General features: G+C 47.4%; 1 protein-coding gene across 1 annotated transcript; it reads left to right on the top strand.

Moving 5' to 3' along the window:
- The first annotated feature begins 14046 nt into the window (after positions 1-14046).
- Positions 14047-24398, top strand: LOC142922432 (E3 ubiquitin-protein ligase CCNB1IP1-like). The gene is made up of 4 exons (XM_076063231.1): positions 14047-14199; positions 19704-20064; positions 20899-21238; positions 21813-24398. The coding sequence occupies exons 2-4, from the start codon at positions 19768-19770 to the stop codon at positions 22025-22027; spliced, it is 852 nt and encodes a 283-aa protein (XP_075919346.1). The 5' UTR covers positions 14047-14199; positions 19704-19767; the 3' UTR covers positions 22028-24398.
- Positions 24399-24917: the final 519 nt, after the last annotated feature.

Raw genomic sequence — 24917 nt, 5'->3', positions numbered from 1 at the left:
ATGTTAATGTGAACTGGCCATATGTCGAGGGATGGGGCGTGGCTGCTGAACCCGACGGCTTCAACGGATACATTATGTTAATGAACCGCAGTCACTGGGCGTAGCTTTGCCCAAATAAGGATTGCCACTGGATTGATATCGGCAGTGACCCAAGCGGAGGTGACGTCACGCTCAAGAGCGCTGTGGACGGGGTTGGGGGAGCGTGAATACCTTGGTGACATGACGTCACTAGCGAGTTACACCTCCCGCTGGCACTTCATGCCGTTGAGGTCATGCTGAGTGGTGACGTCACAGAGCGGGGATGGAGTTTAAGTTGATTTAGATTCATTTTCCATTGCCCCCTCCCTTGGGTGCGTGAACTCAGCAACAACGTGGACATTGTTGTGTACACTGTGTGTGTGTACACACTGTGTATGTACGTACACTATATGTATACACAGTGTGTGTGTGTACACACTGTGTACACACACACACTGTACGTGTGTGTGTACACACTTTTTAACCGTGACACCACACTGTGTACACACGCACACACAGTGTGTGTACGTACATACACACACAGTGTGTGTACGTACATATACACACAGTGTGTGTATGTACGTACACACACTGTGTGTATACGTACACACACACAGTGTGTGTGTACGTGTACACACTGTGGTGTCACGGTTAAAATTGTGGTAATTCCAGACATTATCCAGAAACTCTACAACGGAAATGTTTGGCTACGAACGGTTTGAAAGAAGTGTTAGTCAAACAGAGTGTATTTGCGTGCGTGTGTTTAAACGTATCTTTGTACGAGCGGTAGGGCAGCGGTTAGCGCTACGCTGCGCTACGAACCCGGAGACCCGGGATCGTTTCCCGCTCATGGCCAACACCGCCAGTGACGATTATCTGAACCGGTCCTGGGCCTTCCCTAGGTCGACTCAGCCTAAAAATGAGTACCCAGTGTGATGTGAGCATCGCCACTCGGGATACAAAGGCGGCCGGGCGCGGTGCTGGCTACCCACCCCCCTCGTGTGCCGTGCCAGCCTTCATAGGTGCTCGCTAACAGCACTTGCCCCTAGAGTCGGTTAATGCTCTACCGGGGATCTTTGTTCTTGTCGTTGTGTATGAGTGGGGAGCGGTAATTTAGTGGCTATCGCACTGCACTCCGTAACCCGGTGACCCAACTTGGAATCCTGCTCATGACACACAACAGTGGCAGATATTTAACCAGTCCTGGGTTTTCCCTACACCGATGTAGTCTTAAATGACTTCCTAGTGTGGTAAATACCAGGGGAGACAAAGGCGGCCCGGTGCGGTGTTGGCCACTCTCCCCGAGTGCCGTGCGTGCCGGCGTTTATAGCTCACCAACAGCACTTGCCCCAGCAGTCTGTTGAAGGCTGTACGGGGGATCTTTGTGTGTGTGAGTGTGAGTACCTGGTACGGTGTGTAAACATTGCCACTAGGGAGACAAAGGCATTCGGGCGTGGTGCTGGCCACCCACCCCCTCGTGTACCGTTCCGGCCTTCATAGGTGCTCGCTAACAGCACTTGCCCCTACAGTCTGTTAAGGCTATATGGGGGATCTTTGTCTTTGTGTGAGTGCAATAAGATCAGGCAACATGACTGGCAGAGAAAATTGCTTGAGATTATTTTAAAAGCATGGGTTTAGAAAAGTGAACAAAGCATGTCTCTATTATGTGCATTACCACTGAAGGGTGCATTGGGTTCAAAGCCATCCGCATAGCCTCAAATCTGCATTAATGCCAATTTGTCTCCGTATCTGGTAAGATCATAGTATTACAGGAGGTCCTCTCACGCGCTAACCCAGACAGCTGTGAGTGCACGATCTCTGTATTCGTTTTTTAGTGTCCTTAACTCAGATCAAACAATATGCAGTTCAGGTCAAATAAGACATTCCTTTTTAACGCTTTCCAACCAAGGTTGAGATGTTAATGCATTAGCTCTGTTCGTTCATATCTGCCCATCTGTCTGTAGCATGGCATTTCGATAACCCTCTTAAAGATGTATGGACTGATGCTGCACAGAAGGATGTGGAGCTGAGTGGACTTGCCGATGACTGGTACCAGCGGTGTCAAGATTGGCCTCTGTGGAGGAGGCTCGTGAAGCACGCTGCTGGGCAATTGGAGGCAGTCGCCCTCCAGTAACAACGGAGGGCGGATGAGCGACGCTCACGACAACGAGCGGAGCGTCAGCCACACCAAGTTGGTGCAGTGGTGCCTCTGTCAGTCATCTTATTGAGCACATGGCAACTTGGGTCTGTCCTGTGAGCTGGCAGAGAGCCTTCGACACATCACGTGGCCTCAACACGTAAGACAAAACTATAATTCGTGTTGATGAGAATGTACCTCCTCCTATACGTGTAACTTTTAAGTGGTATGCCTTGTAACTGATGAATGATCTGAGTTGTGCCACCTATTTCAAAGACAATGAGTTGCTCCAGATGCTTCGTGGAACACAAAAACACCGTTTGACCTGTATCACAAGAACAACGGGTCTCACCTGAGTTCTCTGTACAGGTTACTTTCAAACAAACAAACACACACACACACTTTGTCCTAACATCACTTATTCAATGTTTGACCCTTACAGATCAAATGTTACAAGTATGCACAAAACCAGACAAGCATACATTCTAAATTGACAGGCATATTAACAAAATTGGATTACTGCAGTGAAATATACTGCATCACGTTACATCGTATTACCAAGAAGCTTTTAAAAAAAGTTGCACAGTCTGCTTCACAGTGAATGTAAAACATACTATTGTCATTCAAAACGAGTAGGCCATTGCATGCTGGCGTCTGAGTGAAAATGTAGCAAATTCTAAACATTACCTACAAACTACACAACTGAGATGACGCATCAATCATCGCCCCCTACGGACAGGCTCTTGTCCACATGCAGGCCGGTGCAGGGCCACCACCTTGTGCCACACAGGGGCAGCTGCTACTTGGGGATGCTCTTCGAGTGTGAGATGAGATACAAAACTCAGAGTTGCTGAGGCGATAAAGCAAGCACCATGTAAAAGCAATTATGATAATATAGTGAATGCTTGGGAGCTTATTGGCTCTTGCTCCTGACTAGAGATCTACCCAACCCACGGGCCCACAAAGACTGGCCGCCCTTACTCTGCAGGATGAACCTAAGAAATGAGTGTTCAACTTCACGTTCTAATCATTAAAGGCCTGTGACGAAGGTGCATCTATTGTAGCGACATCGTCTTAAGCTTACACATCTACCGGGTCTCCACTTGACTTTGTATTGTCTAGGAGCAAGTCCACCCACACCTCCACTTCCACAAACTGCTGGGAGTTGCCTCGCTCTGCCTCAGTCAGAATTCTCCTCCTGCTTCACGATGTGAAGGTCCCATTTTGGAGTTGAATCTTCATCTTCACATTTTACCTTCACTTCTTCGCTCATCACTTCTTCACATTTCACCTTCACCTCTTCATATTTCAGCTTCACCTCTTCATATTTCACCTTTATACCTTAAAAGTGTCTAAGCTGGGATTTTCGTCCAGTTCTTGTTTCATGAGGGATGGGCTCATTGCGGCACTTTGACTTTCACAAGCTGATTTCAGACTCCACTCCTTGTGGATCTTCTGATGCTTCTGTGTTCTCTGGTGTACTTGAAGATTTGATGAATGTGCAAATGCCTTCACGCACACACTGCACTTGAAGGGTTTCTCTCCCGTGTGTGTTCTCTGGTGTCTTTGAAGATGTGGTGACTGTGCAAACGCTTTCCCGCACAGAGTGCACTTGAAGGGTTTCTCTCCCGTGTGTGTTCTCTCGTGTACTTGAAGATTTGATGACTGTGCAAACATCATCCCGCACAAAAAGCACCTGAAGGGTTTCTCTCCTGTGTGTGTTCTCTGGTGTCTTTTAAGAACAGTTGACTGTGAAAATGCCTTCCCACACACACTGCACTTGAATAGTTTCTCTCCTGTGTGTGTTCTCTGGTGTCTTTTAAGAACAGTTGACTGTGAAAATGCCTTCCCACACACACTGCACTTGAAGGGTTTCTCTCCCGTGTGTGTACTCTGGTGTCTTTGCAGACTTGATGAATGTGCAAACGCCTTCCCACACACACTGCACCTGAAGGGTTTCACTCCCGTGTGTGTTCTCTGGTGGGTCTGAAAAACTGATAGCCATGCAAATGCCTTCCCACACACACTGCACTTGAAGGGTTTCTCTCCCGTGTGTGTTCTCTGGTGTAATACGAGATTATATGATTGTGTAAACGCCATCCCGCACATCGTGCACCTGAAGGGTTTCTCTCCAGTGTGTGTTCTCTGGTGTTTTACAAGAGCAGATGAATGTGCAAATGCCTTCACGCACACAGTGCACTTGAAGGGTTTCTCTGCCGTGTGTGTTCTCTGGTGTGTTACAAGATGACATGAATCTGAAAACGCCTTGCCGCACAAAGTACACTTTAAGGGTTTCTCTCCTATGTGTGTTTTCTGGTGTTTTTTAAGAGAAGATGAATGTGCAAATGCCTTCCCACACACACTGCACTTGAAGGGTTTCTCTCCCGTGTGTGTTCTCTGGTGTATTACAAGATTACATGACTGTGCAAACGCCATCCCGCACATCGTGCACCTGAAGGGTTTTTCTCCTGTGTGTGTTCTCTGGTGACGTGTCAAATATCCAGTCCGGTCCGTGCTGTATGCATGCTGGTCACATTGTTGACTTGTCGCACCGAGCTGCGCTGAGTGCGTTTGCTCCATCAGACCAATTCTGCAGAGGAAGCGTCAGCTGCAGACAGAAACAAAGAATATCCACACCATCTACACGTCAGGCACAGAGGAATGCACACGAGACTTACACGTCTATACTTATTATTATATTCATGATGTAATGAAAAGTTTCTCAAATTCATCAGATTTGATGAACGTGCAAACGCCTTCACGTACAGAGTGCACCTGAAGGGTTTCTCTCCACGGGCTGTTAGGGCACACAATGAGAGGGAAAATGTCATTAATATGCCTGGAAGCCTTCATATCTTCCAAGATGAATGTTAACCCAAAACTCTAAGCACACAAATTTGGCTGTCTGACTACAAAAGGAATATTTATGAAAGCTAAATTCAGCTGACATAGCAAAGGGTGTTGAAAACAATACTATTTGTTTAAGGCAGAAATGCATAAATTAATGTTCAATCGCAACTTAGAGGTGTGAATCCAGGCTCAGATGTCCTTGAATGCTGGGATGAACAGTTCCGAATTCAGCTGCATGTGTGTGCTGTGTTCACCTCCTGTTTCCATTCTTAGTAAGAGTTCCAGAGGAATACAAAAATAAACTATTGTTTTGATATAACCTCCGTGTTCAACAGAGTTAATAGACTTTACTGCAAACACAAACTTGACACTGTCACACACTGCCATGAGTAAACAGGTGGTGGTGTGACCAGAACCATGCCTGGCCACCTTCATCTGCTCAGCATTAATTCTTCCTCACTCCACCAAGTAATGAATCGAAGATCAATTAACATAGCCGAGGCTATCCGTGTCTCTGTCTCTCTCTCCCCGTGGTGAAGGTGTTCCCCTCCACACATTCAGAGTCAACAGCGGCACGCGCTTAGCGTCTTTGACCGATAGACATTGACGCACGTATTGTTGGTTCTTTCAGTAAAGTCACGTAGATAGAAAATAACGGATTAAATTCAATAGGATAAAGACCACTTGTGTTGCAATCGAAACCTCGTGGGTTTTTTTGCTTTATTTTCAATTTTTCATTTAATTTAATTTTTATTTTCTATCTACGTGACTTTACCGAAAGAACCAAGAATATTAATTCCTACAGTCACCAAAGTTTTAAGTCGAAACATTCACACACGTTGACAAAGCCTCACCTTGTGTTGTTGTGGGCAGGTCGCTTCTGATAACAAGAGCGGTATAGCAGCTCAAGCGGGCTTGGCCTGCTAACAAAAGAAAATAAAAACTGCGTGAATATTGACAATAAAACAAAGTGACAAAGTGGCGAGCCGGGTGAAGACAAATTAAACTTAAGCGAGATAATTAAAGTGAACGCAATCAGGCGAGGGCAGGAGGCAAGGCCCCGAGTGGCTAGGCCCCGCGTTGTAAAGTTCCAACCTGGACATCGCTTCCCATGCTCGCTGCTACTCAACTGACATCCCTGAGAGAGAGAGCGAGGCTCTACCTTGGTAAACAACAACAACCACCACCACCACAACGACCACCACCACGATGAGAATTTCTCACCTCGGATTTCAGTGCAAGCGCGCACACGGCAGCTTCCTGTTGCCTCGCGACAGCAGGAAGTAGTATGACGTCACTTCCCTCCCACGAACGACTCTCTAACTGAATAAATTATGTTAATGAGGCCGGCCCATATGTCGAGGGATGGGGGCGTGGTCGCTGAACCCGTCGCAATAAGCTCGCGACGGCTTTGACGGCTACATTATGTTAATGAGCCACCAGTCACTGGGCGTTGCTTTGCCCTAATAAGGATTGCCACTGGAACGATATCGGCAATGACACAAGCGGAGGTGACGTCACGCTCAAGAGCGCGGTGGACGAGGGAGGGGTGCATACTTTGGTGACATGACGTCACTAGCGAGGTACACCTCCCCCTGGCGTTTCACGCCGATGAGGTACTGCAGAGTGGTGACGTCACAGAGTTGAAGTCTAAGTTGATTTAGATTCATTTTCCATTGCTCCCGCCCTTGGGTGTGTGAGCTCAGCAATAACAACGTGGACATTATTGTGTATACACTGTGTGTGTCTACACTGTGTGTGTACACTGTGTGTATACACTGTGTGTATACACTGTGTGTGTACACTGTGTATGTACACTGTGTGTGTCACTGTGTGTGTGTGTCACTGTGCCTGGCACAAACGTCGTGGTGACGTCACCGCCACTTAGTGGCGAATGGCGTTTGCTGTTGTGTCACTGTGTGTGTGCGTACACTGTGTGTGTACACTGTGTGTGTCACTGCCACTGTGTGTACACTGTGTGTGTGTACACTGTGTACCCTGTGTGTACACTGTGTGTACACTGTATGTGTGTACAGTGTGTACACTGTGTGTACACTGTGTGTGTATACACTGTGTGTGTGCACTGTCTGTGTACAGTGTGTACATTGTGTGTACACTGTGTGTATAAACTGTGTGTGTACATTGTGTGTGTACACTGTGTGTGTACACTGTGTGTGTGTACACTGTGTGTGTGCACACTGTGTATACACTGTGTGTACACTGTGTGTGTACACTGTGTGTGTGTACACTGTGTACACTGTGTGTGTGTACACTGTGTATAAACTGTGTGTGTACACAGTGTGTGTATACACTGTGTATGTGTACACTGTGTGTGTACACTGGGTATGTGTGTACACTGTGTGTGTACACAGTGTGTGTCCGCATTGAACCGAACCCCGGGCAAGGCCATCTACTTAATGACGAGAGAAAATTCACACGAAATGTCCTTTTCAATGAAGTCTTCCAGATGTAAATTGATACAAGCTTTTAATGAAGAAATTAAATCATCTAATTCAAAACACAACACAATTAAAAGATGTTTCATTTTAAAACTTCAAAACGGAGCATGGGGTGCTTGCGTGAATGCGTCCTTCGTGTGCAAATGTTGTGACTTTCCTGGCCTGAAGGCCGTCAATGTGTTGGACCATTAAATGGTGCACAGCGTCTCAACAACAGCAGTGGGGTTTGCTTCAACAGATAGGTAACGAACATCCAGACGTCAATCAGCAAGGAGCATTTATAGTCTTAGACAAAATCTACGTCAACACGTAAGACAAAACTACAATTCGTGTTGTAGAGAATGTACCTCCTCCTATACGTGTAACTTTTAAGTGGTATGCCTTGTAACTGATGAATGATCCGAGCGTGCTCCCTATTTCAAAGACGATGAGTTGCTCCAGAGGCAGACACTTCGTGAAACACAAAGTACCCTTTGACCTGTATCACAAGAACAACGGGTCTCACCCGAGTTCTCTGTACAGTTTACTTCCAAAACACACACACACACTTTGTCCTAACATCACTTATTCAATGTTTGACCCTCAGACAAAATGTTACATGCACGCGCACAATCAGACAAGTATTCATTCTAAATCATTGACGGGCATATTAACAAAATTGAATTTCTGCAGCGAAATTGACTGCATCACGTTACATCGTATTAACAAGAAGTTATTTTACAAATACGCACCGTCTGCTTAACAGTGTATGTACAACGTACGATTGTTGCGTCATTCAAAACGAGTAGGCCGTTGCATGCTAGCATCTGGGTCAAAATGTAGCAAATTCAAAACATTACGCTACAAATAATAGATGAGGGCGCTTCGATGGCAACACAAGCAATCGGCATCAGGTGGGACAAGCACAGCAGCAATAAGAACAAACTGCAGGAGTAGGCGCCTACTACTTCAGCAGTTTCTCTTGCTGTGGTTGTCCCACCTGATGACGATTGTGCGTGTTGTGATCTAAACGCCGTGATCTGTTATGTTTCTACCCACGTGGTGACTTTACCGAAATAACTCAAGAGTGTGGATTCCTGCAGTCACAAAAGCTTCGAATCAAGATTGCCTACAAACTACACAACTGAGATTACGCATCAATCATCGCCCCCTACTGACAGGCTCTTGTCCACATGCAGGCCGGTGCAGGGCCACCACCTTGTGCCACACAGGGGCAGCTGCTACTTGGGGATGCTCTTCGAGTGTTTCAGACGAGATACAAAACTCCGAGTTGCTGAGGCGGTTAAGCAAGCACCATGTAAAAGCAATTATTATAACATAGTGAATGCTTGGGGGCTTATTGGCTCTTGCTCCTGGTTAGAGATCTCCCCAACCCACGGGCCCACAAAGTGTTCAACTTCACATTCTTGTCATTAAAGGCCTGTGACAAAGGTGCATCTATTGGAGCAACATCGTCTCTGGCTTACACATCTACCGGGTCTCCACTTGACTTTGTATTGTCTAGGACAGGGGTCGGGAACCTATGGCTCGCGAGCCAGATGTGGCTCTTTTGATGATTGCATATGGCTCGCAGATAAAACAAAATATTCTCACTTGTTTTAATCCATCCATCGATTTTTCACTGCGCATGTCCTGTTCAGGGCTGCAGGAGCAATTGTCCATTATTTTAATTGGATGATACTGGCCTACGTTTGCCGTTGCTGGGTAAAACAGGTAAACGCCCCCTTTTGAATCAGTCTGAGACTGCGTCTGCTCGGTCATTAGCTCAAAGCTAACCCTTCGACGAAGAAGATGGCGAAAAGAAAAAAAGACGACGAGTATCGTACATTTCAGGACGAATGGACCGAAGAATTCGCCTTTGTGGAGAGAGCGGGTTCTGCGGTGTGTCTAATTTGCAATGACAAAATTACATCGTTGAAACGGTCGAATGTAAAGCGGCACTTCGACACGCGCCACGCTACCTTTGCATCAAAATACCCTGCGGGAGACAGCAGAAAGAAAGCGTGCCAAGAGCTGAGCAGGGTGCAAGCTAGCCAGCAGCAACTCCGCGTATGGACCCGGCAAGGTGACTATAATTCGGCTAGCTTTGCTGGTTCTTTAGCAATAGTGAGGAACGGAAAACCATTCACAGATGGCGAGTATGCTAAAACGTTCATGCTGGATGTAGCCAATGAACTTTTTGATGATCTTCCGAACAAAGACAAGATAATCAAACGGATACAAGACATGCCTCTGTCGGCAAGAACTGTTCATGATCGTACCATCGTGATGGCAAACAAAGTGGAGGAAACGCAAGTGAAGGACATAAATGCAGCGCCGTTCTTTTCTCTGGCTTTGGATGAGTCAACAGACGTGAGCCATTTGTCGCAGTTCAGCGTGATTGCAAGATATGCTGTTGGTGACACACTGCGCGAAGAAAGTCTTGCTGTTCTGCCATTAAAAGGGTCCACAAGAGGTGAGGATTTATTCAAGTCTTTCATGGAGTTTGCTCAAGAAAAAAGTCTACCTATGGATAAACTTCTCTCAGTGTGTACTGATGGTGCTCCGTGTATGGTGGGGAAAAACAAAGCATTTGTGGCACTTCTCCGTGAACATGAAAATAGACCCATCCTAAGTTTCCATTGCATTATACACCAGGAGGCACTTTGTGCTCAGATGTGTGACAGGCAGTTTGGCGAAGTGATGTCGCTGGTCATTCGTGTGATCAACTTTATTGTTGCCCGAGCCTTAAATGATCGCCAGTTTAAAACACTGCTGGATGAAGTTGTAAATAACTATCCTGGTCTGCTTTTGCACAGCAATGTGCGTTGGTTGTCAAGAGGGAAGGTGCTTAGCCGTTTTGCGGCTTGCCTGAACGAAATCCGGACTTTCCTTGAAATGAAAGGCGTCGGGCATCCTGAGCTAGCCGACACCGAGTGGCTCCTCAAGTTTTACTATCTCGTAGATCTGACTGAACATCTGAACCAGCTCAACGTGAAAATGCAAGGCATTGGAAATACAGTGTTATCCCTTCAACAAGCTGTATTTGCTTTTGAAAACAAGCTGGAGCTTTTCATCACGGATCTTGAAACAGGTCGTTTACTACATTTTGAAAAACTGAGCCAATTTAAAGATGCATGCACAGCAAGTGAGCCCATTCAAAACCTTGATCTCCACCAGCTAGCTGGCTGCACATCCAGTCTCCTACAGTCCTTCAAAGCATGCTTTGGAGAATTTCGTGAGCACACTCGTCTTTTTAAGTTCATCACCCATCCAAACGAGTGTTCACTGAACACAGCCGACCTGAATTACATCCCTGGTGTCTCCGTCAGAGATTTTGAAGCAGAAGTGGCTGACCTGAAGGCCTCAGACATGTGGGTGAATAATTTCAAGTCACTGAATGAAGATTTGGAAAGAATCACACGACAGAAAGCGGAGTTGGCGAGCAAGCACATGTGGACAGAAATGAAAAAACTCCAACCCGAAGACCAGCTGATTCTCAAAACTTGGAACGCGCTTCCTGTCACATACCACACACTGCAGCGTGTGAGTATTGCTGTATTGACCATGTTTGGATCTACGTATGCATGTGAGCAGTCATTCTCACATCTTAAAAACATCAAGTCCAACCTACGATCACGTTTAACGGATGAAAGCCTCAACGCTTGCATGAAGCTTAACCTCACCAAGTACCAACCCGACTACAAAGACATCAGCAAATCCATGCAGCACCAGAAGTCGCATTAATGGTGAGTGTTATAACAACATTATTTAAAAGAATAAATTCAGAGGCTTATTATACTGACATTTAGTTGAATTCACTTTTAAAATATATTATATGGCTCTCACTGAAATAAATTTCCAAATGTTTTGCTTTCATGGCTCTCTTAGTCAAAAAGGTTCCCGACCCCTGGTCTAGGAGCAAGTCCACCCACACCTCCACTTCCACAAACTGCTCGGAGTTGCCTCACTCTGACTCACAGTCAGAATTCTTCTCCTGCTTCACGATGTGAAGGTCGCATTTTGGAGTTGAATCTTCATCTTCACATTTCACCATCACTTCTTCGCTCTTCACCATCACTTCTTCACTCTTCACCATCACTTCTTCACTCTTCACCATCACTTCTTCACATTTCACCATCACCTCTTCACATTTCACCTTTATACCTTTAAAAGTGTCCAAGCTGGTATTTTATTCTGGTTCTTGTTTCATGAGGGATGGGCTCATTGCGGCACTTTGACTTTCACAAGCTGATTTCAGACTCCGACTCCGCTCCTTGTGATGCTTTTGTGTTCTCTGGTGTACTTGAAGATTTGATGAATCTGCAAACGACTTCCCGCACAGAGTACACTTGAAGGGTTTCACTCCTGTGTGTGTTCTCTGGTGTTTTACAAGAGCAGATGAACGTGCAAATGCCTTCACGCACACACTGCACTTGAAGGGTTTCTCTCCCGTGTGTGTTCTCTGGTGGGTCTGAAGAACTGATGGCCATGCAAATGCCTTGTTACACACAGTACATTTGAAGGGTTTCTCTCCTGTGTGACTCCTCTGGTGCCGTGTCAGATTTCCAGTCCGGTCCGTGCTGTATGCACGCTGGTCGCATTGTTGACTTGTCGTACCGAGCTGCGCTGAGTGCCTTTGCTCCATCAGACCAATTCTGCAGAGGAAGCGTCAGCTGCAGACAGAAAAAAAGAATATCCACACCATCTACATGTCAGGCATAGAGGAATGCACACGAGACTTACACGTCTATACTTATTAATATATTCATGATGTAATGAAAAGTTTCTCAAATTCATCAGATTTGATGAACGTGCAAACGCCTTCACGCACAGAGTGCACCTGAAGGGTTTCTCTCCACGGGCTGTTATGGCACACAATGAGAGGGAAAATGTCATAAATATGCCTGAGAGCCTTCATATCATATTCTTAGTTTTTTCGGTAAAGTCACGTTGAAGAGAAACAACAAAATAATAAAATATATAAAAAACAATAAAAAATTTCTCACGACGTTTCGACCATAACTCAAACGGTCGTCTTCAGGTGTGTTGGTTCGCATACATTTATTTTTAAACGGGGCATTTATTTATTTATAAAAAACGTTAGCGCCACGCGCAGCGATTTGGCAGTTTGCCCAGGACTAGTCCATCTATATTCTGAAAAGAGGAGGGGGGAGACGAAATTTTGCAATCATTGAAGACTTGGTTCATCAAGGACTAAACACTGAGGTACCCCCCCTGGTGAGACACTGTTTAACCAATACATACTTCACTTGGAATGGAACTTTCTACAAACAAACTGAGGGCACCCCAATGGGCTCCCCCCTTTCTCCAGTTATAGCTAACATTTTCATGGAGAAATTTGAGACTGACGCCATCCAGACTGCCACTCTGCGCCCAACCTTATGGAAGAGGTACGTGGATGACACTTTTGTCATCTGGCCACATGGCCGGCCTGCTCTAGATCAATTCTTCGACCACATCAATTCCATACACCCAGCCATCAGATTTACCATGGAAGTCGAAATAGATGGCAAGATACCTTTTTTGGATGTCCTAATTAAAAAGAGACCTGATGGTTCAATGAGCCACTCTGTCTACAGGAAAGCTACCCATACAGATGCTTATCTGAAACCGGATTCCCACCACCATCCATCACAGAAGAATTCTCTCATCAAGACTCTGTATCATAGAGCCCAATGCATATCCGACCAGGAACACATAAGCAGTGAACTCAAGCACTTACACCAAGCTCTTAGGGCTAATGGTTACTCCGACTATACAATCCGCAAAGCTATCACTCAAACCATGAAGAAGAACCCTCTTGAGGAGCCTTTCAAAACCATCACTTTACCCTACATTGCTGGGATCACAAAAAAGATCTCCAAAATCTTGAATAAACACAAGATCCAGGTCCGTTTCAACACATTACATAAAATCCGTGATCTGGTTCCGTCTGTAAAAGATGTAATTCCGGACATACAATACCCTGGTGTCTACAAACTAAGTTGCCTCTGTGGTAGTAGTTACATTGGAGAAACCAAACGCCATGTCTCGGACCGCATTCGTGAACACAAAGCAGACCTTAAACACGGTAGGACCAACACCTCGGCCGTAGCAGATCATTGTTCTAATTCAGTAGGCTCACATGCCATTGACTTGTGACTGGTCACAGAAATGGCTATGTTAAAGTTAAAGCATACACATCCGCAGAGGCACCCCTTGACAAAGGAATTAGCATTGAATTTAGCTAATCACTCAGCTATTTCAATGCTAAATTCTATGCTAATTCCTTTGTCAAGGCGCTCTGTTTCTTCTCACACAGCTTAAAGGTCGCGGTCTGAGCTTGGCTGTGTTCGCTCCAGCGCTGTCCTCCAGACAGTCTTGTCCCTTCACCTGATGAAGGCCACTTGTGTTGTGGCCGAAACGTCGTGAGAATTTTATTTTGTTATTTTATCAATTTATTATTTTATTCTCATTCTACGTGGTGGTGACTTTACCGAAAGAACCAAAGAAGATCAATCCTTGCAGTCACGAAAGCTTTAAATCGAAACAACTGCCTTGTTCAGGTCACGAGCGCGAGGGGTGACGTCACGCGGAAGGGGAGGGGTGCGGGGGGGGGGGTCCGTGACGTCACACGGTCGCCCGCAACCACTCTCCCGCACCGTGACGTCACGCGTGCCTCAACCCCCCCCCACCGTGACGTCACGAGCGCAGCTGCAGGGTGACGTCACCGAGCGTGTGGATTGCTGTGAGGTAAAAACAACAAAAAACTATATATTTTTTTTTCTATATCTCACATTAAACACTTCGGGGTTCATATCAAGCAGAGGGCTGTTATTTTACGTTGCCGAGTAGTTTGATTATAAATACAATTTTACACGGCTTTTTTTTAGGACTTCGGAGTTGCTACGTCTGAGGGGGGTTTTTTGTTCTTAATTTTTTTTCTCACCCCTTGAAGGTCACGAAACAAGCGATAAAAAGTGCGGGAATCCGAGTGTTTATAAACTACAAAAACAATATTACACGCTGGGGGGGAGGGGTTAACAGGTCCCTGCAGGGTGGCCTGGTAGGAACATTGGAATTTTGTCAAGTCTCTGCGCTGTCTATTGCTGATTTTACACCCCAACAGCACGAGATTTCACTTCGTTAAAGTATTGAAAGGGGACGGACGGACGGACACATTAATCTATTGCAGGCTGGTACACTCAGTTTACAATCTTCGCTACTACCAGTATAAAGGATGTCAGCGACAAGAGAGTGACTCTCAATGACGTCACTCACGTGGTTAAACAAAGGATGACAGTGACAAGAGAGTGACTCTCAATGACGTCACTCACATGGTTAAATAAAGGATGACAGTCACACGAGATTTCACTTCGTTAGAGTATTGAAAGGGGACGGACGGACGGACACATTAATCTATTGCAGGCTGGTACACTCAGTTTACAATCTTCCTTCCTACCAGTAAAAGTCGCCTCATAGTAGTGATGAGACACCACGTCTGAGGGTTACCCTCAGACGTGGTGTCTCACTAAACACAAACAATAAAAAAAAGCGCGGGAAACCCTCAAAAAGTTGTGAGGCGATGGATTTAATTCATTTATTTTCTTTTTTATTTGGTATCGCCCTGTGAGCCACGACCCAGCGTCGCTTTCGTGAGGGCGAAACTTTCATCAGCCTCATGGGGTCCACAACATTTTACTTTGCTTGGAAATACGACGTTTTACACCCCCCCCTCCCATCCCCAGCGATTCGATTGCTGTGCAGTGTTTGGAATGTGCTAGGAGATGTTAACTACCTCGCCTGTTATCATCACGGTGACTAGGAGATGTTAACTACCTCTCCTGTTATCATCACGGTGACTAGGAGATGTTAACTACCTCACCTGTCATCATCACGGTGACTAGGAGATGTTAACTACCTCACCTGTCATAATCACGGTGACTAGGAGATGTTAACTACCTCGCCTGTTGTCATCACGGTGACTAGTAGATGTTAACTACCTCGCCTGTTATCATCACGGTGACTAGGAGATGTTAACTACCTTGCCTGTCATAATCACGGTGACTAAGAGATGTTAACTACCTTCCCTGTCATCATCACGGTGACTAGGAGATGTTAACTACCTCGCCTGTTATCATCACGGTAACTAGGAGATGTTAACTACCTCACCTGTTGTCATCAAGGTGACTAGGAGATGTTAACTACCTCGCCTGTCATCACGGTGACTAGGAGATGTTAACTACCTCGCCTGTTATCATCACAGTGACTAGGAGATGTTAGCTACCTCGCCTGTTGTCATCATGGTGACTAGGAGATGTTAACTACCTCGCCTGTCATCATCACGGTGACTAGGAGATGTTAACTACCTCGCCTGTTATCATCACGGTGACTAGGAGATGTTAACTACCTCGCCTGTCATCATCACGGTGACTAGGAGATGTTAACTACCTCACCTGTCATAATCACGGTGACTAGGAGATGTTAACTACCTCGCCTGTTGTCATCACGGTGACTAGGAGATGTTAACTACCTCTCCTGTTATCATCACGGTGACTAGGAGATGTTAACTACCTCGCCTGTCATCATCACGGTGACTAGGAGATGTTAACTACCTCACCTGTCATAATCACGGTGACTAGGAGATGTTAACTACCTCGCCTGTTGTCATCACGGTGACTAGTAGATGTTAACTACCTCGCCTGTTATCATCACGGTGACTAGGAGATGTTAACTACCTTGCCTGTCATAATCACGGTGACTAAGAGATGTTAACTACCTTCCCTGTCATCATCACGGTGACTAGGAGATGTTAACTACCTCGCCTGTTATCATCACGGTAACTAGGAGATGTTAACTACCTCACCTGTTGTCATCAAGGTGACTAGGAGATGTTAACTACCTCGCCTGTCATCACGGTGACTAGGAGATGTTAACTACCTCGCCTGTTATCATCACAGTGACTAGGAGATGTTAGCTACCTCGCCTGTTGTCATCATGGTGACTAGGAGATGTTAACTACCTCGCCTGTCATCATCACGGTGACTAGGAGATGTTAACTACCTCGCCTGTTATCATCACGGTGACTAGGAGATGTTAACTACCTCGCCTGTTATAATCACGGTGACTAGGAGATGTTAACTACCTCGCCTGTCATCATCACGGTGACTAGGAGATGTTAACTGCCTCGCCTGTTATCATCACAGTGACTAGGAGATGTTAACTACCTCGCCTGTTATCATCACGGTGACTAGGAGATGTTAACTACCTTGCCTGTCGTCATCACGGTGACTAGGAGATGTTAACTACCTCGCCTGTTATCATCACGGTGACTAGGAGATGTTAACTACCTCGCCTGTTATCATCACGGTGACTAGGAGATGTTAACTACCTCGCCTGTCATCATCACCGTGACTAGGAGATGTTAACTACCTCGCCTGTCAATCACGGTGACTAAGAGATGTTAACTACTTCGCCTGTTATCATCACGGTGACTAGGAGATGTTAGCTACCTCGCCTGTTATCATCACGGTGACTAGGAGATGTTAACTACCTCGCCTGTCATAATCACGGTGACTAGGAGATGTTAACTACCTCGCCTGTTATCATCACGGTGACTAGGAGATGTTAACTACCTCGCCTGTTATCATCATGGTGACTAGGAGATGTTAACTACCTCGCCTGTTATCATCATGGTGACTAGGAGATGTTAACTACCTCGCCTGTCATCATCACGGTGACTAGGAGATGTTAACTACCTCGCCTGTTGTCATCAAGGTGACTAGGAGATGTTAACTACCTCGCCTGTTGTCATCAAGGTGACTAGGAGATGTTAACTACCTCGCCTGTTGTCATCAAGGTGACTAGGAGATGTTAACTACCTCGCCTGTTGTCATCAAGGTGACTAGGAGATGTTAACTACCTCGCCTGTTGTCATCAAGGTGACTAGGAGATGTTAATTACCTCGCCTGTCATCATCACGGTGACTAGGAGATGTTAACTACCTCGCCTGTTGTCATCAAGGTGACTAGGAGATGTTAACTACCTCGCCTGTTGTCATCAAGGTGACTAGGAGATGTTAACTACCTCGCCTGTTGTCATCAAGGTGACTAGGAGATGTTAACTACCTCGCCTGTTGTCATCAAGGTGACTAGGAGATGTTAACTACCTCGCCTGTTGTCATCAAGGTGACTAGGAGATGTTAATTACCTCGCCTGGCTTACAGGAGATCGTCGGTTTGCGCCCAGGCCCTGAGCACGCTTGCTCCTGCTGCTGTATATTTGGAGTCTGCGTCTCTCTCCCCATGTTGATTGCGTGGATTTGTCTCAGGGTCCTCCGATTTTTCCCGATACGGGGCCATCCATTTAGTTCGTTGTCATGGAGGGGGTTACCTAAAATGCGTACGCTTGCGTATGGGGGGGTCTACTCACAATGTACGCATAGGAAACAGGGGGGGGGGGGGTTGAAGCCTCGATAATGCAGCCGGCGGTGGACTATCTGTTTGCTTAAACACGTTAATATTAATAATTGATCGTTTCTGCGTGGATTACATATCGGCCGTTCTACAGGATTCTAGGGGGTGGGGGGGTGATGCGTCAGGCGAACGTACGTAGGCAGGTGGGGGGGGGGGGGGTGTGTAAAAAGCCCGCGTGCGTACGGGGTCAGGTTTTGACGGATTTTTGCGTACGCACGAAAGGGATGGCCCCTACACATATAGATACTGTACAGCACTGTACACGGAGTGATCCCAGCTGTCCGGCAATGGTTTGTGTGATCACTCTCTGTACTACAGAGTGGCATGTGTGTGATCTCCATTGGTTTCCTCCGAGTTTCCCTCCCATAGCTAAACCCACAAACACAGTGGAACTGGTACTTGCCAGAACCACATCCCAAAGCTAACAGATTACCTGGAAATGGCTCAGTGGGGGGATCACAGCAACATCGCCCCCTCTTGTGCAAACTTGGCAGGACCCCTCCTGAAGAAGAGTTGAGACTCAGTGGTGCTTTCCTGAGCAACAGGCGTATTCATACATTAACAATACGGATGAATACAGACGGCACATTGAGTGTGGCATGCAGTCATTATCCTCTGCCATTGTCAATCGACTTCTGGAACGAAAGCCTCCCCAATTCGTCCCAATCTCAAGTGGTGAGGACTCAACACAGCCAGTCAGCCACTGACAAGCTCACTCACCCATTAACTCACTCACCCACCACACTGCAGGTCACAGCAGCACATTCGCGCAGCTAGTCAGCCACTGACAAGCTCCCTCACCCACTAACTCACTCATCCAACCACCCACTCATCACATTGAAGGTTACGACAGCACGCTAAGCCAGCCAGCCACTGACAGGCTCACTCACCCACTAATTCACTTGCACCCACTCACCAAACTGCAAGCACAACAAGACACTCACTGAGCCAACCAGCCACTGACTAGTTCACTCACCCACGAACGCATCCACCTACCCACTCACCACATTGCAGGTCACGACAGCACACTAAAGCCAGTCGGCCACTCACAGGCTCACTCACCCACTAACTCACCCACCCACTCACCAAACTGCAGGCACAACAAGACACTCACTGAACCAGTCAGCCACTGACAAGTTCACTCACCCAGAAACCCATCCACTCACCCCACCACCCTGCAGGTCACAACACACTCACCCTCGCAGAGGTTTTTGGGCCAGCGTTGCGCACGTTCAGATGCGCTTCTGCGTCCGTCTGGAACCATTTTCCTTCTGCTATTAGGAATCCACTGAAACTGTGCATTTTAAAATCATCTTGATTGAAAACTAATTTCTTTTGCACTGGTCTTTGTGTTTAGTTTCTTGTCCTCAACCCGTACCTCCGATTAGCACGGTTCGCTCTGTACGGTGTGAAATAAGTTCAACGTGCATACACCCAGCCCATCAGCCACTTACAAGTTCGCTCACTCACCCACAAACTCATCCACCCACTCACCAAACCGCAGGTCAGAACACTCCCCCTGCTCAGCAATTTATCCTCTAAAACCGTCGCTCTCCCAACTGAATTCTGTTTGCTTCGCCATCGTACTTTACCTCACTTGCTTCCGTCATTACGCTGACCAAGATCTCTCGCCGCCCTTAACGAACGAGACCGCACCCCGGTGCTCTCTCTGGAGCTCTCAGCCGGTCAATAAACGGCAGGAGCTCGCAAAAAAAAAACGCGAACGCATTTCGCGCACTCCATGCTAAACGTGTTTCACCCGCGATTCGTTTCCCTCAACCAGAACGGCGGCGACTGGAACAGAAGAACTGGCGGCCCCCCGGGGCCAGTGGTCAGGCGGGGAGGAAATGTCGGCGCACGAAGAAATTCTGGTGTGCAACTTGAGGAAGTGCCGGCGCATTGTTGGCGACTTCGCCTGGGTCACCTCCTGCTCGCACCTCTTTTGCGACGAGGACGGCGAACGCGAGTTCAAGATGGGGGCGGTCGCCTGCCCGGCGTGCGGCGCCTTGCCGCGCGGCAGCCTGGACGTGGTGCGGGTCTGCTTGAACCCCCCCGAGGAGCACAAGTCCATGGTGCTGGCGGGCCTAGGGCCGGACGTCATCCAGGAGATATGTTCGCGGGCGCTTTCATTCTGGATCTTTCAGGTATCGGCGACGGATCGGTGACTTTTTAAAAATAAAAATTATTTTTAAAAGTAACAAACTGAAATGTTTTATATTTTAGCGGATAAAGTCCCACTGAGCTACGTAACCTCTTTTTTTTGCAGAAGCGACCTGGCCATCACGAATGATAGCCCAACCCAAGCGGCTGTTATCATCACGTGGAAATTTACAGCAGTCAAATACTCTAAAACGCGTTAGATGTTGTTTCTAAACATTGGGAGGGAAAAACCAGAGGACCTGGAGAAAATCCACACAGCCACTGGGAGAACGTGCAAACTCCAAACATAAGTAGTGACTAACTCGGAGACAAAAAGACTTGGAGGCACTTCTTTATTTAGCGAGCACCATTGGAATGACGCAGTTAATATTTAGTCCGTCTATTATCGGTGGCACTACTTAGAACATGTACAGCGTTTAAGATGTCACTCTTGAATTAATTTGCGTGATTTATGAATATTTTTCTTCTGGGTTCTTTCAGCAAAGTCACGTAGAATGGAGATAAAATAATAAAAATAATAACAGAATTTATTCTGTTATTTTTTTTATTTTTTTATTATTACAGAATAAATTCTGTTATTATTTTATCTCCATTCTACATGACCTTACCGAAATAACCCAGAAGATGAATCCCTGCAGTCACGAAAGCTTTAAATCGAAAATTATGAATATTTGTTTTCATTCTTTCGATATTTTTTTGGAGCTTCGTCGTTCCCAGAGGCATGATTAACCGAGTTATTCTTCTACACGTAAGTCCCCTTGCGCGTACGGCTCTTTAACCGATTAAAAATACATTCCATCAAATTTTCCATCTCGCAGATGCACCAGGAGAGACTGTATCAGGAACACTTGGCCGCGAAATCAAAGAGGCTCAGGGTGCAGTCTGAGGACCGCTTCAAGCAGGAGATCCAGAACAAGGTCACGGAGGTCGCCACTCTGAAGCGGCAGTTCTCGCTTGCCAAGAGCGAGCTGGCCAAGTTCAAGAAGAGGTACAACGAGGCTGCCGAGAAACTGCTGGAGAGGGACCAGGAGCAGAAGAAACTGCAGGTCTCGTACGATCGCCTCCGCCTGCGATCCTACGCTATCGATGAGGGGAGACGCGCGGAGGAGGAGGAGGCTCCGAACGGCGCGGCGTCCTCGCCGTTCATAGTGAGATTCGGTAGGGCCGTTTGAACTTTAGTAATAGGTTTTTACCCTTTTAGCTGGCACAAAAACTGATACCTTTATTCAAGGCATCATGTTTGCAATAACCACAACACAAGCAGTCAAAATGCAAACAAAAAAGAGACAACTCTGATAATAATATTGGCAGTGTCCTTGAATTTGATTGGTCCACACCCGAGACGGCTTTTCTTAGAGCCTAGTCTCCACTGGTGTTGGACCAGAAGACGCCAAAAGGCGTACAACTCAAAAACAGCGCACCATCAGGGAGTATTGAGGGCTCGGGGTAAGCCTTTACATTATGAGACCTCCTCTGCCAGTAACAAGATATAGGAATAGGTTTTTACCCTTTTGGCTGGCACAACAAAAACTGACACCTTTATACAAGGGATCATGTTTGCAATAACCACAACACAAGCAGTCAAAAATGCAAACGAAAAGAAACAACTCTGATAATGATATGTTTGAACTTTGTTAGGAACCGACCAAGCAGGGAAAATGGGGATAGGTTCATACGGTGACGTTTTGTACGTAATGTCATTTTTTCCCCCACCCCCCCCCCCCCCTGGTAGCAGCGACGTCGACCCCGCGAACGTCGCAAGGCGCGGAGGGAAACGCGTGGAGCTGGATGATGACGACGCCTCCGCGCTGCCGCCCCGGGGAGACGGAGTTTGCGCCGAGGCCGTTGTTTTTCAACGGCAGCCCCCCGGGCAGGTCGCCGCAATCCGACGGCTTCCTTCGCTTCCCCTTCCCCGCCAAAGCCGCGGTGACCGGAGCCAGGAAGTGACCTCGCCCCGGTAACAACGCGAGAGTCCTTCCCTTCGCGCCCGCCTCCCCGCCCTCCAATGCGGTCGCAAGGGGTTCCCCAAAAAAAAAACTCGTGGGGAAAAAAAACAACGCAGAAAGGACCTCGCCCACTGGCCTCACCGCGCATCAGATTCCTGTGGTCTTAACGCTGCCCGCAGGTCATCTGCCTACTCCCTGCGGCGCTTGGCAGGAGCCTCTCGTCGTTACCGCCAGTCGATTGCCTCCTGAGTGCAAACGGAATTCGAATCGGAAATATTTATTTACGCTGGAGGTAGGAATCCGACAAGCTGTGAAGCTCTTTTCCCACAGACTTGTGGTCGGGGGCACCGGGGTAAAAACGTTACAGCGACAAACAAATACAAAAAACCCCACGTCGTGCACAAGCGTCACGGGGTCCACGTGTGCGAGCGCGTGGCTCGTCGCCCCCGTCAGTTGTGTTCGGAGAGCCGCTCGCTGGAGATTTTCACGCACGACGACGATAACGCCGCGTCATTGAGCTATCGTTTGTGATGGCCGGGTCGCTTATGAAAATAGCTGCGTAGGTCGGTGGGTCCTCGCCTGGTAAAATGAAAAAATTTTTGTTGAGTTTAGTTTCAATTCGTTACTACTTTAGCGCACACCAATTGTGTTCTGGGAGAGCAAACCCACAACGTTGACAGTGGAGTTTGACGTCCCGCTTGGTGATCACCACCAGCGGCAGTAACTAAACGACCGCACTCCGTTCAAGTGACAAACGTCTCCCATTGGCCGTGCCGGGTGGGGCTCACAGGGTTACGTCACTTTCACATCCATCAGAAACTTTTGTTTATACTGGAGGAATCCGTGCAGCCCTACAGGAGGTTGTAGGTGCGATCCCAATTCTGACAGCTGCTGCCGTATATTTGGAGCTTGCGTCTCTCTCACTCTCTCATCATCATCATCATCACCACAGTGGCTATGAGATGTTACCTCGCCCGGTCTACAGGAGGTCGTGGGTTCGATCCCGACTCTGACAGCTGCTGCTATAAACCGTGGCCGATGAGCGACCGCTTTCGATCCCGCCGCTTTGCGTGCTGGAGAGTAAACCCACGACATTTACCGCTTGAGCACCGTGAATTTTTTTCCGGCGGGTAGGTTGCCGGGTGTCGTCGTTGGCGTTCGGGGGATGGGGGACAGGCCGGTGGTGGCGGCGCTCATGACGGCACAGAGGGGTGGTGCCGTTTAGAATCTCGCTGCGGCCGACCCGGGAGTTACCGTGGTGCGCGTTGTTTCTCGATGCTGTGTTGGAGTAAGTGCTGTTCACAGGAGGGAACCTGTTCCATTTGACTTTGCGGCCGCCAACAACCCTTCCTTTACATTACACAGACCACCCATGCAGGTCGACACAACAACCGCCATTCGCCACTAAGTGGCGGTGACCTCACCACGTCGCTTGTGCCAGGCTATGTGCATGTTGAGGCCACGTGAAGTGTCGAAGGCCCGCTGGTAGGAGGTTATGGGGCAGACCCAGGTGCCAGGGGTCCACTGACTGAAATGAATGGCCGATGCACCACCTGTGCCCTGTACTGTGCCAATCTGCTGTGCTTCAGCCACCCGGCGCTCTGCACGTTGTTGCTGGAGGGCAGCTGCCTCCAACTGCCCATCAGCAGCATTCACGAGCCTCCTCCAATTAGGCCGATCTAGACACCACTGGTACCAGTCCACTCAGCTCCACATCCTCTTGTACCACATCACTCCATCTCTTCTCTAGCTCGTGCCGTGCTCGTTTAGCCCCCTCTATCTGGCCGAACAAAAGCTGTTTAGGCATGTGGGCTACATGACCCAACTAATGCAACCTTGCCTGCCAGAGGAGCTCACCGATGGGATTTTGTCCAGATCTTTCAAAGATCTGTGAGCTCCTCACACAATCCAGCCTGGTTAAACCTAGGATGGATCGTAGGCAGGCCAGCCTAAATGTTTCTAACCAGGGAAGATTTTCCTTTAGGGGGGTTTACATTTTGCAAGCGTAGAGAAGGGAGGGCATGACTGGCCGAGAAGATCGAAGCTTCATAGGGAGTGACAGACCAGGTAGCTTTACGCAACTGATGGAAAGTTAATACCGCTTGACTGACTCGGAATGAGACCTCTGTTGTCAAACCGGAGCTGGTCATGAGCACACTGCCCAGGTATGGAAAACTCTTCACTCTCTCCACAAATACAAAGATCCCCCATATAGCCTTAACAGGCCGGCATGGCACATGAAGGGGTGAGTGGCAAGCACAATGCCACGTCAGAATTGGGTATTACAGATAGGTAGCCTGCCGCCAACAAAAGAAAAGCTCCAGCAGAATTGCTTCATTATTTAGTTCTATCCATGGCTGGGTGAGCACGTCCCTACTTATAAAGCATTGTGCTCACCATTGTACCGAGTCACTTAAACGCAGGCGACCTGCTGCTTCTGTACTGCATGAAAGTGACGTGGCATGTTATCGTGAAACACCTCTATAGGCTTATCTTCCAAAGCCTCCAATTGGTGTGCAAGCTTTAACCCACATTACATCGCCAATACTGACTAAAATAGCGCCTTCATCTACTGGCAGAAATTTAGTAACACGCTTTTCAACATGATTACAAATCAGAACCTCTGAGTGCGTGTGATCCAGCCACCGTTTAACGCACTAAAACATCACCTATTGATAATACTCATGTTTAGTTTCATATCGCGTCATCATTCAATGCAAATTGCATCTCACCATCGCTGAGGAACCTCAGGCATACAGGCTGTGAGCCAACACCAACAATTAGCCAAGCTCTGCAGTCCTCTGCAAATTAAGTTAATGTGTTGATACCTCCAATTCGTACAATTGGCTCCGTACCGTGCAAAAGAAGTTCACCATACACGCATACAGAAG

Source organism: Petromyzon marinus, unplaced genomic scaffold (assembly GCF_048934315.1).
Source record: "Petromyzon marinus isolate PM22_M1 ecotype Great Lakes invasive population unplaced genomic scaffold, UKy_Petmar_22M1.pri1.0 PM_G_Scaffold_95, whole genome shotgun sequence".
Lineage (NCBI taxonomy): Eukaryota > Metazoa > Chordata > Hyperoartia > Petromyzontiformes > Petromyzontidae > Petromyzon > Petromyzon marinus.
This window is presented reverse-complemented; position numbering and strand designations above follow the sequence as displayed.